An 18,595-nucleotide genomic window follows, 5' to 3' on the forward strand; every position below is an offset into this window, starting at 1 on the left:
AAAAGCCAGCCACAACCAATGAAACCAAGTTGAAAGGTCTTTTGGGAGGTAGGTTTTTTTAATTATTTATAGAGCGATGACAATAAGACAGCAAATAACACACAATATAAACTTAACAACACACAAACATTCACCATTTTATCTTTCCCTGTATTGCAATACAGTGGTGATGCTCTGCAGTGTTACCAGTTTGATCATTCTTGCTAAAATATCTACACTTTGCTTGCATCATTGCCTTATAAATCATGTATTACTTCATTCATATTTGGATTTTACTCGCATCTAGCAAGTGAGTACAACAATAACTTAAGTGGCACATGTTACAACATTACATTCAATGTTCGATTGCTTGGAAAAACATAATTTCTTCGCTTTTAACACTACAATATTTTCCAATCAGCGTCCGATATGTCCGTTTTTAGACCAATGCCTCTTCTAAATGTTCATGTCTTACTTTTTTGTAAAAACATTTCAATATAATACAAATATTTCCAGCTTCAGTAGTGTGTAAAGCACAAGCTATTAGAAACAAAACAACATAAAGCAAATAATTTACCTGAGTGACTGTTGAAAACCTTTTTTTTAATAAGATATCAATGTTCATAAAGATATAATTTATATTCGCATTTGACATGAAAAAATACTTTAAACTTGTTTGAGCTCATAGGTACATGTAGATGAAACATATGAGCTACATATAAAATAAATATATTTTTGTTAAAATAAAAGTATTGCTGGCATGCTAGCTGTGATGGAAGACATCTACAATGGCATCTGAGATTCACAGTATACATCCTGCCCCGGCTCCTCCTCGAACGTCACTTTGGCGTCTTCAGCATCCAACTAAAACACAGCAGACACAAAAAGATGAGTGCTTAATACTGCTTACATCAGCATTCATTTATCCAAATGACCGGAGGTATCCACTTACACATTTCATCTCCAGTTCAGTGAAGAGACGCCCAGTCATAAACATGCGTAGAGGGATGGTGAGGATGAGTATGAAGGGAAGTGCGAGGGATACTGGACTGGACTTAACAATCCACAAAAGTGCAAGGCACACTATCTGGATGGCCGTGAACAAGTGCATCCGTCCTGTGCACACCTGTAGGCAAAGTGTCAAAATATTAGTCAGATAGACATGGTGTGGTCTGGTGTGATTTAGAGGCTCTAGATCTAGAGGTTGCAAAAACGATAGACGCAGGTGGGCAATTTGCATATTTTCAAAATATTTAGATTAGATTTAACATTTAGATTGAACATTTATTTAACTTCTTTTTAAAGATTCTCTTTTTTAAATATAACCGTATCCTTACTAATTACATAGAACATTTTTTTTACATAAACCTCAACCTCAAATGTTAGGAAAATTAGCTAAATATTAAAATATTTCAGCTAGAAAATTGCAACCAAATGTTTACTATTTGGCAGCCCCTACATTACTCTTTACACTTTCTACACAAATACTGCTGGATATGGTGCATTTACACTTAAAGTGAAGTAGCAACAGTCCTAGGGTGCTGCACAGTTGCCAATCCATCATTTAGCATCACATAACATATAATTTCTAAAGCACTTTAGTAATCATGGGACTCTTACTCTGGTGGCGTAGGGTTCGTCTGGGTGATATTTCTTAGGGATGAGCAGAAGCAGCATCCGATCCCACAGCTGGATGCCATTGAGTGACGTAACTCCCATGTAGAGAAAGATCCCGAACAAGGCCGACATGGGAATCATCTTTAGGATCGGCTCCATCAGAATTGACAGACCTAGACACAAATAGTAATAAAGTAATAAAACTATGTTTTTTGATAATATAATGTGATTAATTATAACATCATCATTTTGTTACAGGTCTGAGCTTGATAAAATATAAAAATGTAATAAAATAGTAAAAGTCTTGGAAAAGATACATGGATGATTAGACAGCACTTACCAACAAGCAACGCCACCAGGATGCCACTGACCCGCTGCTCCATCACCTTCTCAATCACATGTTTTGGTCCTTTGCTCATGACAGTGAGGGCGTTGGCGTGGGTGACAGATCGCACCGTGGCAGCGCTAAGCCACGGCACACCAAATATTGCACCAATCCCTCCCATGCCAACTAAAATCAGCAAGTCGAAGTGGAACCCGGAGCCTTTGACCATCTTCCGCTCAGGCTTACTCACAATCAAACTGTGAACAGATACAAAATGAATGAATCAAGGACATGTGATGTTTTCTCAGGTTGATCATTCAGTGAGTGATATTGTTGTTGAGATGTAACGACTCACGTTGTGATCTGAGACTCCAGAAAGATGAGAATAAAGACGAGCAAGGCCGGGACAAAGCACGCAAACATCAACCACACAGGGAAAGTCTGGTGCTCTCCAAAGGGGTTGATGAGCCAGCCTCTTTTGGACGGGTTGGACACCATCAGACCTTTGGGAACCACTAGTTTCTATAAAGAAAAGGCCACCCGCTTTTTTTATTAAATCTAACAAGTGTGAAAGGACATGCTTACTTTTCTTTTCTTAAAACTATATATGTGCAATGAAACAGGTTTTGCCACCATGCTGGCCATTAAATCCAAAATGCACTCTCAATGGAAGTGATGGGCGACTATCTATTCATCTGGAGATAATATGAGGCTTCAGCAGCCTGAGGTAATCAAATCAAGTGAATATTTTCCAACGTTACAGTGTTTATAGTGTAAAATCTTCCTTGTTGTGCTGCAGTGAAAGGATTGTAACAAAAAGAGTGAATGTTATACTAATAAGACTCTAACTTTGGCCGATATTCACTTGATTTGATTCATTTCATCTTAGTTACTGTAGAAATGTATGTTAAAAGCTGTTCAGCTCTCGACTCACAGAAGGATTGGTGAACGCTACCAACCAAGAAAATATTGTTGCATGAGCTTCAGATAAACCTTTGAATTGATTTTTGCACCGAGAGAGGACTGACTACAGCAAGCAAAACCTTTTTATATGTGCACTTTACTAACGTTTTAAGACATGTATTGCATGTATTGAGCACATGAACTGGATTTAGAAGCTTATGGGCCAACCTGGGTGTAGGTATCATCAATATTGTAGTCCACGAGAACCATGAGGAAAATGGCAATGGGCACGCCAAAGTCACCAAGCAAACGTCTGACCTAATTAAAGAGTTAAACATTTAATTAAAGACCAGATAACATTAATAGCATGTTCACTTATCATTGGCATATCATTTTCTTTAACACACTTGTAATGGCATGTGTACCCGACTCACCTTTCCAGGAAGAAAAGTGCCGTTCTTGAACTGGCGCAGAAAGAAAGCAATGAAGAAGCAGCCTAACATGAGGCACATGGAGAGCAGGGCTGTGTTGGGGTAAGATGGCTTAATAATGTTGACAACAACCGTTGTGTTGCCTGTGGCGTTGTCATAAGTGGCCATCTGTTCCATTTTTGGGTCCCAGGGATTTTCTAGAGTTGTATTCAGATGATCGTAATTCAGAATCAGCGGATGAGCCTTGAAGGTCTAAAGAGAGGTCAGGACAGAGTAAATGAAGAAAGATTATAATCTGGCCATGAGAGTCAGCACTTTGGACAGATGAAATGTGTGAAATGGATGAAGATGGTTTACCCTTCCTAGCTTGGAAAAGGTTTCATAGATGAAGATGAGGGAGATGAGGATGGAGAATATTTCCTGGGTGAAGCGGGAGATGAACCGCACCAGGAAGCTGCCCTCACAGGCCACAATGACCACCACGATGATGACCAGCCACACTCCAACCCACACTCTCCCCACAATGTACTCAATGTCCTGGGACTTGCAGAACTGAAAGAAGGGAAACTGGGGATCAGTTGAACTCTGAACAACACATTTACTTGGTTGTGGTATTCAACAATGTATCACAAATCTGTCACAGAAACTATCTTTCGTGGGATGATATGGAACTGAAGAGACTCTACAGTTCCCCTACATGATTCAGTGTTATAACTTACAGCGAAGAAGGCCTCCTCAAACACTAACAGAGGACCAGAGAAACCAATGACCAGGACGGGCTGAGCAGCAACGAAGCAGAAGATGATCCCCTGAATGCTGGTGGAGATGAGGAGCTCTGAAACGCCCATCATGTTGTCCACCTTATCAGCTGTAGTGGCAAAGATGATGGCAAAATACTGTGACCAGAATAAATCGGTGAAATTGAGATTTGTCAACTTTTTGTCCTGAAGATCTGTGTGTGTGCTACCGTTTTACATTTGGGTATTCAACGTTGGATGAACCACAAACAAATCTTGGAAAGGCACATCCTTTCAAAGACCTAACAGGCGACACAAACACCATGTCTCATACAAATAAAACATGCAAACATACCCAGCAGTCCTCCGAAGGTGATGGCGGGAGACAGGGCGGCGAAGTAGATGAAGATGATGGCGGCAAGGACCTGGGCGTTTAGAGCATCTGTGATGTCACTCTTGTAGTAATGGTAGCGCCTCTTTATGTCTCGTATCATCCCGCCAAATGGGCGACCAGTACGGGACAGGGGGTCTTCAGGTGGGGGACCAGTTAAGATGGAAACTGGAGGAAAAAAAACACAGTTGTTTTTTTGTACATGTGTTGTATACAATCCAACGTTTTCTGACTGATACTGTAGTTCTGGGTGTGTGTTGATGACTCACCCCTGCGAGGTTTGGAGTCCAGACGGGTGGTGGTCTCAGAGTACTGGAACCTGTCCTGCAGTAGTTTCTTCTGAAAGCTGATGATGGAGCTGAGCATGGCTTCGTTCTGGATCTCTGTGGGCGGGATGACGATGCTGCAGTCCATGAAGTCGGACATGGCGTCCGTCAGCTCACGGGGGCTCTTTGCCTGAAACGATGCCTGGTTGAACACCTGGGATGGAGGTAGTGGAGATGTTAGGACTGCACATTGCAAGATCAGGTCGCATTCAGCAAGGAGTGAATACCCATTTCACACTATCAATAACTGTTGTGGAGTGGTAGTACATTTCCGCCTTCCTAACAGTTCTTTGTTTCTTTATTGACGATGACTAAAATCAGGGCTTTACTTGGACTTGTTCAGCAAGTTGAACTTAGACTACCCTGAATTTGTACCTGAAGTTGTCTATTAAGTATTATGTGTTCTATTAAAGGAATACTTCAGCCCCAAAATTATAATTTGTATATGAATTACTCACTCCGTGTTACCTTGAATTCTCACACATGCCACAGAGAAATTACTTGATGAATTTAAATTAATGGGGGGGTGTGTTTAACATCAGCAAAACTAAATCAATAATCTGTTTACAAACTCTTACACAACTCCTGCAGTATGATACAAGTCTCATTGATCCAGTCGTATGCTAACTACTTCCCAAACAGTTGCGTCTTTGATAAAACCTTACTGTTTAAAAAACACATATACTTAGACGTAAGTGGAGGCATGCAAAAAACGGCAACACAGGGTGAATAATTTATATAAATGAACATTTTGATAGTGAAATATTCCTGTGTCACTGCTCACAGGGTTTAGGTCTACTTAAAGTGTCAGCTAACTCACTTTGTCAGCCATTAGTGCTGCCATGGCCCGTCCAGTCTCGTGGTAGTCCATGTCACTCTTGCTGGGGCCTATCAGAGTAAAGATGAAGCGTACTGGCACCGGGGCCTCTAAGGCAGAGTCGAGCACCACCGCTTCCTTCAGACGCACAAATACAACTGTAGGCCTTTCCAGGAAGTCCAAGGCTCCTGGTTCAAAAGGATAGAAGTATTGTATGCAAATTGCTTCTGCAGCAACAAACACACACACGCTGTACTCCAGATCCTCAGTGAAAACAATGCAAACACTGGCTTACCTACTAGCACCATGGAGGCCTCAACGCAGTCAGATTCTTGTCTCTGAAGAAACACAGAATGAGCAAAGATCAGACTTTCCCATCCACATTATCACAAACAAACTGCATTTTTAAAGTGGAGCTTGTCTTGATAATCTGTGCTGTTTGGAAATGACAGCAGCAGGTTTCAGAGGATATTACATTTTAGGAATTCCTGCTTGTGCAAATACTTACTTTTACACAGTAAATGTACGTATCTTAAAAAAAAGCAGAATCCTCTAAAATCTTGACTCCTCTCGGGACTTTCTAAATGTTCTGACGCCAGAAGTCACTCAAACCTTTAAGTTCACTGCCATCGCCTCCCCATTGTCATGATATCAGATCATGTTATCATCAATGACACATTCATATGGGTGATCTCATCAGTAGAAGACATTACCCTGTCCTTGACTGAAAACTTCTTCAGGTCCACCCCATCAGTCAGGGCTTGTCTCTCCGGGTCATCTGATTGGCTGGAGGGAGAACACAACACGTGTCATTGGCTGATTTTGTGTCAGACTGAGTGGTTGCGATGGCAGACAATCAAATTATTCTCTGGTAGTTTCTCTGCGCATACATTCACCTGGCTAAACAATCATTCAACATAATAGGTGATTTGGTACTTATAGGCAGATTTCCCTAGCTTTAGGTGGAGCCATTTGAGCTGTTTCCCCCTGTTTCAGTCTTTATGATAAGCTAAGCTAACTAACTGCTGGCTGTGGCTTCATATTTACTGTACAGCTATGATATCAATCTTCTCATCTAACTTTTAAGCAAGAAGGCTCGTCACATTTCCCAGAATACCAAACTATCGCTTTAAGTGTTATTTATACTATTTTAATTCTGCTATTTTTATACTATTTTTAATGCTACTTCACACTCATGTACATCAACACTGTGATTATTGTACTGTACATGCTCTGTCTAATCTTGTACTATGTGTTTGCTGTGAAGCACTTTGGGCTGCAATTCTTGTATGAAAGGTGCTATACAAATAAAGCTTATTATTATATTATTATTATTCTTATTATTCTCACATTTTTTGTGTAACTATCTTAAAATCTAACTGTGTTCAGTAAATAAAAAGAAAATAAATAATTTATATAAAATATGTAGACTAGGGCTGTCACAATATCAGAATATCTACATGATTATCGTGGTCAAAATAATTCACTATAACGATATCATCGAGGGAAAAACCGTCTGTCAAATTCATCTTAAATTAGTTTATTTAGCTAATTACACTCAAAATTACAAATGTAGGGAGGTGGAGAGAGAGGCTGTAACCATAACTGATATTTCTTATATTATATAATATTTCATATATCTTCATACGTGTATTATTAACATGATATAAATATTTCATTTCAGAAATATCACGGTTATCAGATTTCTTTTTGATTTGTATTGAAAAACGTCTTAGAAAGTTGGAGAGGTTGGACTTTAAAATTATGGCTACAGAAAAACAAAAGAATCGGACAAATCCGTACTTCAGAAAAGAATAAAACTTAAAATCTTAGTACGGGGAACAATAATCTAAGTCACACAGCAGTTTTCATTTCGATCGCTTTGCTTATTGAACGAACTACAGTGACAGTGCATACCCTTTTAGAGTGCAAGGTAACTACAGTACACACTGGTCACCTTTAATAAAGACTTAAGCAGACACAGCGGTTTGGTGGTCAGAGACATAATTACAGGTTTGATCTCCACTATAGCTACGTGTTGTGTTTAACTTTCTCTGTGCAAGATACTCACATGCAGCTTTGGAGAACAGCATCATAAATGTAGGTCATTTATGTTTGAGTCACTGTTGGGTGATGTCTTGGAAGGATACCTGTGGTTTTGAAGCAGAGATTTCAGCACTCCCTCCCTGGCTCCAGGTTGGATCTCCTTCTTTTTAACCATCTCATTGACCATCTTCTCTGCGATGCCGGCCAGTGTCTGCTCTTCACAGTCGAAAATCGTCACACCTTGACAAAGATACACGTTGGAAGACATTCAGAGGTGATCATGAAGAGGAGGGCAGTGTGGTTGTGTTTTAAGAGGGGAGGTTCAGGCAGAATGAGAGCTAATAAGAGTCCAGCCTGTTGGATTTTAAGAGTTTAATTTGGCTCTTTCACGGTGAAACATACTGTGAGAGAAAAAGCATTTATTTTCTCAGCGGTTAGTAACAACAAGGATACTGAAAAAGTAGTTTTTGTGGAGCTAAAAGTTGCAGCTAATTTGAATCTAATCATCATAATGTAATTGTTGATTATGTTTTGTAACATTAGTCTGAATCTGCAAAGTAACTAACGCTGTCATGTACATGTATGTCCCTCTTAAAGTACTAAAATGTAGCATAAAGTGAAATTACTTAAAATACCTCATAAAGTACAGTACTTGAGTAAATGTAGTTAACTGTGCACCGCTGAAAATAATTATATAAAGACAGCTTGATTCATATTTTAAAGACCTCTTCAAGTTTCCATTGATTTTCCTCTGACCTGTGTTCATGGTGCGTCTGAGCTGGATGAGGCTCTTGAAGGTGAGGTAGGAGATGCTCGAAGTCGCCCACACCCCGGACTGAGGATCGAAGCTCTCCTCGGAGCCCTCCCATCGGCCCGTCTCCTGCCAGAAGGTCTGCTGCTTCTGGTCCTTCATAACCTCTGAAGGCACAGACAAAAGCAGAGGCAAACACTGCCCAATAAGGACATGCATGTGGAACGGAGGCACAAAACCATGCTTGTGTCTGTGAGACAGTGAGTGAAAATCTGGACGGGGCAGGTGGATGAATTAAACGCGCACCTCCCACAATTACAGCTGAAGCATGTGGTGAACGACTGTGGCTTCACTGACCACCTCCTGCTCGTCTGTGTGTTTCACTCTGACTGAATATTTTGTCTCTATAAAACCTGATATTGGAAATTCTACATGTAAATACAAAATAGTTTTTATATCAGGAAAATGTGAATGATGTTTAGGTTGGGTTCACATTATTTTTAAGGCCGTATTACGAAGGCCGTATAACGAACATGCCCACATGTGCAGTGAAAGTGTTATTTGGTTGCTGTTATTGTTCCTTCCGTCTTACCAAAGTTAGAGATAAATGGTAACAATTGCTAAAACGATGAGGTACCAAGGCAGGAGCAGAATATCAATAAAATAAACAGAATATTATACAACTAATAATAGGAAAGTCTTCCGCTAAGCGTGAGTGAGTTTAAAAGACGGCTTGCCTGTTGCTGCATAGTGATGTTACTATTTAAGATAAGATAGATTAAAGAGATTTCTCAAAAATAATAACAACAAAACAGTAATAATTATATAGTTTATAAGAAGTAATACAAACACAAGTGGCTACTTTTGTTCCTACAAGATACATTTAGTAAAATAAGTTACATTGTGCATGAAATTGAAAGTAATATTGGCAATGATATTGAAAAGATAAGAAAAAGAAATGCTGCTAGTGAAATTGAAAAAGTAAGTATTTGTATTTTCATTTCAGGTATTTAGATTAATATCTTATCAAGAGTAAGAGTACACTTTACTGAATATCTCTGAGCTTGTTGGCTCCTGCTGAAGTTTGCAGTTGTGGGTGAAGGGAACAGCAGAAATATCAGTGCGCACGCTTCACAGCTCTGAGAGAGATACGCTCAGTTCAGAGCAGGATCAGATAAATCCACGTTCACGCTTCACTTCATTACAGAAACACTGATGATATTTTGGGTGTTGAGTGTCACATGAAGATAATGTCATTTATTTAATCCTCTGGACAGTACCAGGCTAATGTGGAAAGGTGATGTGCAAGTGACACTTGTGTGTGTCTATAAAGTAAACATGTCGGGTGTCCCGCCTCAACAACCAGCAGGCTCCAAGCTCTGGGCCACTGCTAGTTTCCGGTGTCGACATGAATGATTGCTTGCCCTGGACATGTTTGGACTATCAATATATGTCGCGTGCCTGGATACAGTGTGCGTGTGTGTGTGCGTGTGTGCGTGTGTGTGTGTTTGCCCCTTACCTAACACTCTGCCCTGGGGTTGGTGTTGGTTTTCCGCGCAGCTGGAAAAGACACAATGGTTAACAACACCAAGACATTCTTTTTTCACTAACACTGCAAATAATATTAAGAGAGAAGATGAGATTAAGTTCCTCTTATGATCTTTGAATTCATTTTCATACACAGTTTGAAATCCAAAAATCCAATCCAAAAATCTTAAATTTGCTTGTTCAAAGCTTTGCAAAAAAGCGTTGAGTGAATGAATGAAAGTTTAAAATTGCAATAATCTGTGAGAAATATAAATTGAGGTGGTTGACCTCAGTCTTATGTAAAATATCACTTAGATAAAATAAGTGTCTATTTCATCTCAGATTGGACCTGAGCACTGAAGTTGTCTGTGACAACAGAATGATTATTTCCAAAACACAGCTGAGCAGAGGGGTGGAAGATTCAGATTAGACGGACTAGACGCTGTTGACAGTGCATGCATGCATGTGTGTTTGTGTGTGTGTGTGTGTGTGTGTGTGTGTGTGTGTGTGTGTGTGTGTGTGTGTGAGTGAGTGTGAGTGTGTGTGTGTGCGTGCATTAGTGAATCATCAAGTACACATTTGCACGTTCTTATATGTACGATTAATATATATACATTCTGGTACATGAGTAGGTGTTAGTGCCGTTTAGATGTTTATTTGTGTGTTCCAAGTGTCTGAAATGGCATCGAGATGAAAATACATTTGTAACTTTATTGATTCGGTTTTGCAGTCAAATCCGCATCGCACACATAAACACTTTAAGAAAAATACATATTTATAGATGTTCCAAAAAGCAACTACTGTCATATCTATTAAAGCATGCAGATTTCTGTATTCTTGTGATGGTTTGTAATTGTAAATGTGTCCAATGTTTTTTGTTATCGTCAATATACTTGTGCGAACATAATTTTGCAAATATATGTAACTGCACTCGCCAAAATTTCTCATGCAAACTAAGACTTTTTTTTCCCATTTCATAACTTGTGTGTGTTTTTCGTAACTTATCACTCAAACACAAGTCTTTTTTTAATTCTAAATAACTATGTTGAAGCATTAATGTTAAACAACACTTGCACTTATGTAATATTGTAAAAAGAACTGGACCGGCTGTGAGGTCTTGAAGATGCTTTGCCTCTCAGTCAATGACTGATGTGTCACCCCATGACTTGAATCATTGAGAGCCTCAGTAGTATTTCTAGGCACTGCTAAATGCTCTCCTCAGTTGTCCTACAGTATTAAGGTATTACATCTGCAATATCCAATGCCCTCTTTGTCTTACTTTCTTGAAAAGTGGTGAGAAAGATTGTTAGTTTCGGCATATTTTGAGTAAGATTGAACAGAAAAATCTGCACTGCTCTAATAACAGTAAGTTTGTATATTTCCAAGAATTTTCACCTTTTAAGAAGTTACACCTTTACTTGTGTATATGTACAAATGTACAAATACCATTCAAAACTCTAGCAGAAAAGGTGACACTTACCTCCTGCAGGCACTCAGCAGAGACAAGTGACTGACCGCAGGATGGCAAAAAAGCGTGACTTTATAAACACCACCTCTTTAAAGCTGCCTCTGTGTGTATGTGTGGGTGCATGCTGCCTGATAGTGGGTGGGCCTAACACACACACACACACACACACACACACACACACACACCCACACACACACACACACACACACACACACAGACACGCACACTCTAATTCTCTCTGAACCATACATTCATCAGAGCAATGTGTTCTGGTCTCACCCATAATATTGATAGTAAACACAGCGACTTGGTGTGTGCAGACAACCAGTAGCACTGTGTCACTATCCAACCAGCATCTAATCACATTAAATGTCTGTGTTTGTGAGGACAACAAAGGCTTGGATTACAGTGCCGGGTCTGCATGTTCACCTTGAACTGCACCGGGGTGGAGAATGAAACTTTGGATCGAGGCGCCTTTCATCTTCTTCTCTTTCTCTTCCTTTACGATGGTCAACATCTTGTATCTGTCCGGAAACTGAGACAGTTTTGAGACACACTATTAGTCACCTGTACTTTAGAGTACGACACTGAACCTGCTGCCAATTTTTCATCCTTTGGTGACATTTGGATGTTTCATATGAGATTATCACACACACACACACACACACACACACACACACACACACATGCTGTATATACACGTTTACACATGACTAGCTGCACACATGCATTATGCAACATATATAATCATGTGCATTCTTACAGATATGTAATACAAAACTTTGAAAGAAATGTGGCTGCAGAAATCAAAAAACACATATGTACCAGAGATTTTAGAAATGATGACAGATGATCTTGTGTTTTTGAGGTATGTTGACATCCAGTAAATTAAACTCTTTGTATTATTTATAAATATGGATTTTATGAAAGCACTATATTATAAGTAAAGTCCTAATGAGTCCTAAAATGTCACTTAAGTAAAAGTACATAATTACTGTGAGCAAAAAATATAAAATATACTTTTGTGGTGGAGTAGAAGTACAAAGTGAAGTAAAATGAAAATACTCACATTTGTACCTTTTTACTGAATCAGCGGAGAAATATTCTATATTAGTTGACCTTGTTCACCATATTTGCCGACATAAATTGTACTTACAAAACAAAAACGGGCAAAATTAGAAGTGTTTTCTTGTCATTATACAGCATGCTTCAACAGATACAGCAGGCTAATTGCTTTTCACTGAAGTGTTTAGTATACAGGTTGAACACACCTTCTCATTCAATGTACATGTGTTTATCAAACTGTACACACTGTAAATAGAGGACACCAGCAGTAGTTTATCAGGCGATGCACCATTAACAATTAGTTTTATAAGCAGAATTCAGTTTGTAGATTTTGTTCAGGACATAGGAAGTCATTGATTATAGGTAGTCTATGTATAATTATCCTCTTTAATGGTTAGTCCATGTCACCAAATGTTCAGATACATATGTGACATTTTTGTTTGTTTGTTTATTTAGATCCCCATTAGCTTACTGTTAGCCATTAGCTTACTGTTAGCCATTAGCTTACTGTTAGCCATTAGCTTAATGTTAGCAATTAGCTTACTGTTAGCCATTAGCTTAATGTTAGCCATTAGCTTAATGTTATCCATTAGCTTACTGTTGGCCATTAGCTTACTGTTAGCCATTAGCTTACTGTTAGCCATTAGCTTCTCTTCCCGGGTTCCCATTTGTATTTTTTTACAACACTCCAATTACAGAAAATACATCAATACACATCTGTAACATTAATACTCACAATAAGACTCAATACATAAGATAGCTAGTAAGACACACTTGAACCAACTCGAAGCCTGTCTAATACATACGATAGCTCTATATAATAATTTAATCTCTTGCATAATTGAGAAAATTAAATTACTTAGCAACTCATCACCTAAATGAAGTGGGATGGATAGCTCTCTACATCCATATAACATCTTCGAGAACAGAAGAAAAGATGTTTGTATAGCTATAATGTTCCTCACTATTTAACTTTTTGTTGAAACATAAAACTTGCTAATTGATTCATTGCCACCATTAATTGATAATCAACCGTTCTCTATTTTAAACTAGTATAACACAGAGGCAACACAAAAACCCGACTTATGCAGCTCCAGGTCGGTTAAAGTAACCCGACACTCATATAATAATAATAAAACCCCAAATCATTTTTGGTGCTGTTTGCATTGAAGGTTATTTGGGGTTACTCATGAATTCTTTTTCAATGAGACAGAAGTGGTCTGTTAGCCAGAACTGTCAAACAATTAAACTTTTAGCAGCATGTCACTCAGTAAGATTCAATCACGTCCATGTGATTAATCAACAACTGGTAGCCCTTTTAAGTTTGATGTGCAAGTAATTAAAGAATGGAATAAAGGTGAATGGGAATAATGCTGCTAATTAAATCAAATATAAAATGATTCAACAATTCACGTCCAGGGGAAAAGGTTTGAGGCAGTTTGAGCCAGAGGCTGGCAGTGTCGTAGTTGCTGTGTGTGCACGGTGCTGATATGACGACTCAGGGTTATTTTGAGAATAAACTGACGACAGTGGGAGAGGCTTGATCTACTGAATGAATGGCAACGAGCCAAAAATGAGCAGAACAAAAGCAGCTATTGTTTTTTTGAAAAGTCTGCGGCTGCAGATCACAGTACACCTGAATTCATTTGTCTCTAAAATGGTAAAACAGGTTGTGCAATGCTGAACTTTTTTTGTACTTACAATTTGGAGGTGATTGTACTTTGTACGAAAATAAAGAATCTTTTACTCAGCCTTCACTATCTCATCTGCTTATATCCACAAAACATTTCAGCTGAAACATATAATATACTGTTAAAGATTAAACTTTTATTTTTTACAGTATGTTAAGTTAAATGTAATAACTGCTGATAATACATCTATACGACTCAAGTTAAAAACACATACATTAAAAATAAGAAAACTACAACTGCTATTTTCTAGTGAAGATAGTTTATATAACATAGAAACGCTTCAGAATGTGGTCATCTACAAATGCACTAAGTTTCACATGATTGCATTTTGTTGAGGTGAAGAACACCACAAGTTTCTACAGATCTTGGTTCTAACATCAAAATACAAGTTAGAGAGCTGAACAAACCCTTTTTTTTTTTTTAAATGTTCACCTGTCAAGCAGCAGTTGTTGGCAGCAGGCATCACATAACTCCAAACAACCAGCAGGACATCAGCAACAGGTAGTCAGAGGAGGAAACAGGTAGGATGGAGGCACCAAACTGGCAAAAAGCATCTGGAAAACTGTCCTCTGATGAAGAGCAGAGCGGCGGTTGCTATGCAGGCAGGAGGCTGAGGACAGGAGGCGTCAGGTGATCAGCAGAGGAGAGAAACATACTGAGGGTGCAGTGGGCAGGTGAGGCTGATGACATACTGTATCTCTGGATCTCTGGAAGTGAGTGCTATATTTTCCGCTGTTCCACCTATTACAATTCAGTATGCTTAGTAGATTATGACTGGGACTTTATTGATCAGTTAGTGAGCAAAGAATCAATAAGGATAGAGTTTGGGTTGCCAGGTTGTTGGCAAGTTTAAAAATATATTTTTTGCTGGTGTTGCATTAACTTTTAGTCTTTTTTAGTAATCCTTCAGTAAGACCCCTTTAATCGTCTTTTTAACTACTCACCCATTCAGACCAGTTGATCTTTATTTAACCAGGAGAAGCAACACGAATAAAAACATAGTTACAGGCAGAAAACACAAAAGGAGACAAAAATGAAATGAAAAGGAACTAATTATTTCATTTTTGATTTAAAAGCGTTTAACAAGATCAATTCATTGAATTCAATTGCAACAATTTCCACGATGAGGGTCCAGAAAACAGAAATATATTTGCATTATTAACAACTTACAAACACTCATGAACTACAGATTTTAAGGCTTAATAGAAAGTAAGAGTGGAGAGGCTGCTGAGGGATAAACACAGATACAAATGTTTATTTTTTTACTTTTTTTACAACCTGGCAACCCTAACGCTGCTTTAAAAATTCTTCAAACTGATATATAAAGCATGAACAATTGTTTTTTATTTCCCATTAATGATAAACTACAGCAGAACTTATTAGATGCCACAGATTTGACTCTACAAACTCATAGAACAAGAGCTTTATTGTTAAGGGGGGAAATATCATGTGTTGAAAAATGTGATGAAAGTAAAAATATATCATTTTTAAACACCCGAATGTGTAATAATTAGTAGAATCTGATGCATTATTGTCCCTTTACATAGATTGTCTTCTCTACAGCATGTCGGTCTTCTGCTCAGCAGGGGGCAGCATTGCTTTACAGCAGCATCATTATTCAGAGATAGCTGAAATCTAGGAGCGAGACTTTGATTATTTAGTTTCATGCACAATCATGTTCATGTTTTTTTCCCCAGGCTGCATTTTATTGATCATATACAAAACTAATATTAAATATGATTGAGAGTCTATCCTTGAAACACCAATGAAGTCAGAATAGATTTACTGCACCATACTTCAGACTTCTTCACCCACGACATGTTCTGATAGCAAAACATGAGAAATAATACAATTTACAGCAAAACAAGGAACTTATTTCACCCAACACCTTCAACCGGGTCCCTTAAGGAAAAGATGAGTCGCTTTTATTTTGAAAAACTCTGTTCAAAAAGATTAAATACATTTAAAATTCTAACTTTGTTTTTTTTACCATACTGCAGAGCACAACGGATTTCTGCAGACTGTCGGGCTCCAAATAAACAGTTTATTTCTCTTTTTCTCTTTTCAAGGCAACTTTTGATCGACAAGATCTTCCTTGGAAGCCAGGCAGTTCCTTCAGAGGCAGTAATGAACTCAAATCACCAGCTGGTCAGCAAACAGCAGAAGAAAAAACACCACAAGATGGGAATCACAGTACTGCAGACAATAGAAACACCAGAAGAAAAAAATGAAAACAATGTTAATATGACAGAATCTGAACCAGAAGCAAAAGTGGTCCAAAAAAAAATGTCTAGTTAGCAATAAATCAGACCTCACTTGTGCCCTGCAGTTCAGTATTTGTGGTCTTGCACCCGGGTATTTTTTACCTGGATGTGCACACACTTGGTCCCTCCAATTGTTACCAAAACATTTTCAGAGTCAGTGTCATGATTCCTTTAAAAACACGTCAAAACCACATCGTCTACTAAACAGATGTTTGGTTTCACTGTGTCTGCTTTCACAGTGATAAAGTACAACATACGTCCTCCAGTACTTCTGTGTTTGAGTTCAGCAGGTTACTATTGTGTCTGAGTGCTTGTACTTGCTTCATATCGGCCAAATCTGTGTGTCTCTGAATGCATAATGGGTTGCATTGACAGTCAACAGCCTGAGGCTCATGTTTACCCCAGTGTGTGTGTTAGACCCAACTGTGTCTGCCCAAATCTGATCAATACAAAGGCCTGTTCACCCCCAACCAAAAAGTCCCTTCAATGTCGGCAACAGAGAAATAAAAAACATTGAACTCAATACTTTCTTTATTGATCCAGTGAGAACAAGCAAACATGTTTTGCACAAATGCGTGGACGTAATGCTGAATGAAAATGCAGACGTGACTGAATACACACAGAGAATATCACCACGGACACACAGGCCTTAAACATGACACACACACACTGTGGGACTCGCGTTGTCTCGGGGTTCAGGTCAGGTCACAGATGAAAGGTCACAAGTTCTTCAACAGAGGCGACATTCATTCATTCATTCATTCATTGATACTTTTGAAGGGAAGTGAGTAAAGCTCATAGTAATAGTGATATTGAGAAAAAACAGTGTTAAGAGGACAAACCTCAGAGCATCTTTATCTGTGAATATGTGTGCTAATTATTTGGTGCATTTGTGGAACCAGTGAAGTCCAAAAAACGTCTTATTCGATCTGATAAAGCAATGAAACAATCCTGTGATTCTGAACAGGATGAATAGGTAAAGAAATATACCTCTAATGTTAAAACAAGCAACTTAGAATGGCTGTCATTGTTTCTATGAGATGCGGCATCTAGCGAACACAGGATGGAGGTTGTACAGCAAAGAGGGAGAAAAAAGGGGGAGAGACGGCTCGGATCAATAAAGCGCAGATGAGGGAGTCCCACGGGAAGAAGCGAGGTTCGTTGCCATCTGGCCTGTCCGAGGTTCACTCTGGCACGAAATCAACCCAACTATTTCATCCCCACAGCAGGCATACAACGAAATGAAGGATATCTGCACCGACTCACCAGGCCTAAGCTTTATTGCACATAATGATGCTGCTTTGTTGAACTCAGAGTTGTTTACCAAATACACGACAGAAGAGGAATGCACCGTCGGCACTGCAGTGCTCTCTAAATACAACATGATATCACTCTCATGCCAGTTATTGGTGTGAGTGCTCTCAGAGTAATTTAAGGGCTTGCTTGGCTCGTCATATGATGCCGCTACATCTATTACAGTGCATTAGAAGGAAGGAAGCTCGCAAGGCAAGGAGGCTGTGGATCACATTGCCGGTCTGTTTGTGCTGCTCTGTTGTTGCCGCTGTATGAGTGACAAGTGGTCAGTGTTGGTAAAAAGGAAAATATTTTTCATATGTTTAAGATGCATATGTGTGTGCATGGGAGATACAATCATACAATGTAAACATGGGACATACACAAGCATGGAACGCTTACCAAGACTGAGACACACACACACACACACACACACACACATAGGTTTTTCCGCAGGACCGGCCACCTGGAACAGAATCCTTTTCTCGGAACATGAGATAGGACAGTGAACGTCTCCTGGACCACCCATTTTCTGTCCACTCACTGGTGACAGATGGTCTGTGTGTGTGTGTATGTGTGTGTGTGTGTGTGTGTGTGTGTGTGTGTGTGTGTGTGTGTGTGTGTGTGTGTGTGTGTGTGTGTGTGCATGAGTATGAGTATAGATCTTTGTCTTTGTCTTTGTGTATGTGTGCTCTCTTCTCTTTTTCTAAACACAGACTGGTGAAAAAGCTTTCTTTACGAAAATAAAGTTGACATCCAAAGTGTTGCTTGGTTTGGCTGTTTCAGTTCCCTGTACCTTCTTATAATACTTCCCAGCTAAAGGGAACTGAGCATGCCAAATCTGATTTAAAAAGAAAAGGAATATTTTACTGTGATTCATTTATTTATTCACCAGTCCTATAAGACTACATTTGTCAGCTTAAATTCTTTTCTCACATTTTATAAATACCCAGAAAGATGTTTA

At 38.9% G+C, this 18,595-nt stretch overlaps 1 protein-coding gene across 1 annotated transcript; it reads right to left on the reverse strand.

The window, feature by feature from the left end:
* Positions 1-762: 762 nt before the first annotated feature.
* Positions 763-8,485, reverse strand: slc4a1b (solute carrier family 4 member 1b (Diego blood group)). Its single transcript, XM_029455733.1, has 16 exons — positions 8,329-8,485; positions 7,677-7,812; positions 6,240-6,312; positions 5,822-5,864; positions 5,530-5,714; positions 4,653-4,863; positions 4,348-4,551; positions 3,975-4,123; positions 3,613-3,807; positions 3,259-3,507; positions 3,053-3,142; positions 2,277-2,443; positions 1,937-2,178; positions 1,600-1,769; positions 932-1,105; positions 763-843 (listed from the first exon to the last, which is right to left on the reverse strand). Exons 1-16 carry the CDS (start codon positions 8,483-8,485, stop codon positions 763-765), a joined length of 2,526 nt encoding a protein of 841 aa, XP_029311593.1.
* Between the last annotated feature and the right edge of the window lie 10,110 nt (positions 8,486-18,595).

This window comes from Cottoperca gobio, chromosome 19, assembly GCF_900634415.1.
Source record: "Cottoperca gobio chromosome 19, fCotGob3.1, whole genome shotgun sequence".
Taxonomy (NCBI): domain Eukaryota; kingdom Metazoa; phylum Chordata; class Actinopteri; order Perciformes; family Bovichtidae; genus Cottoperca; species Cottoperca gobio.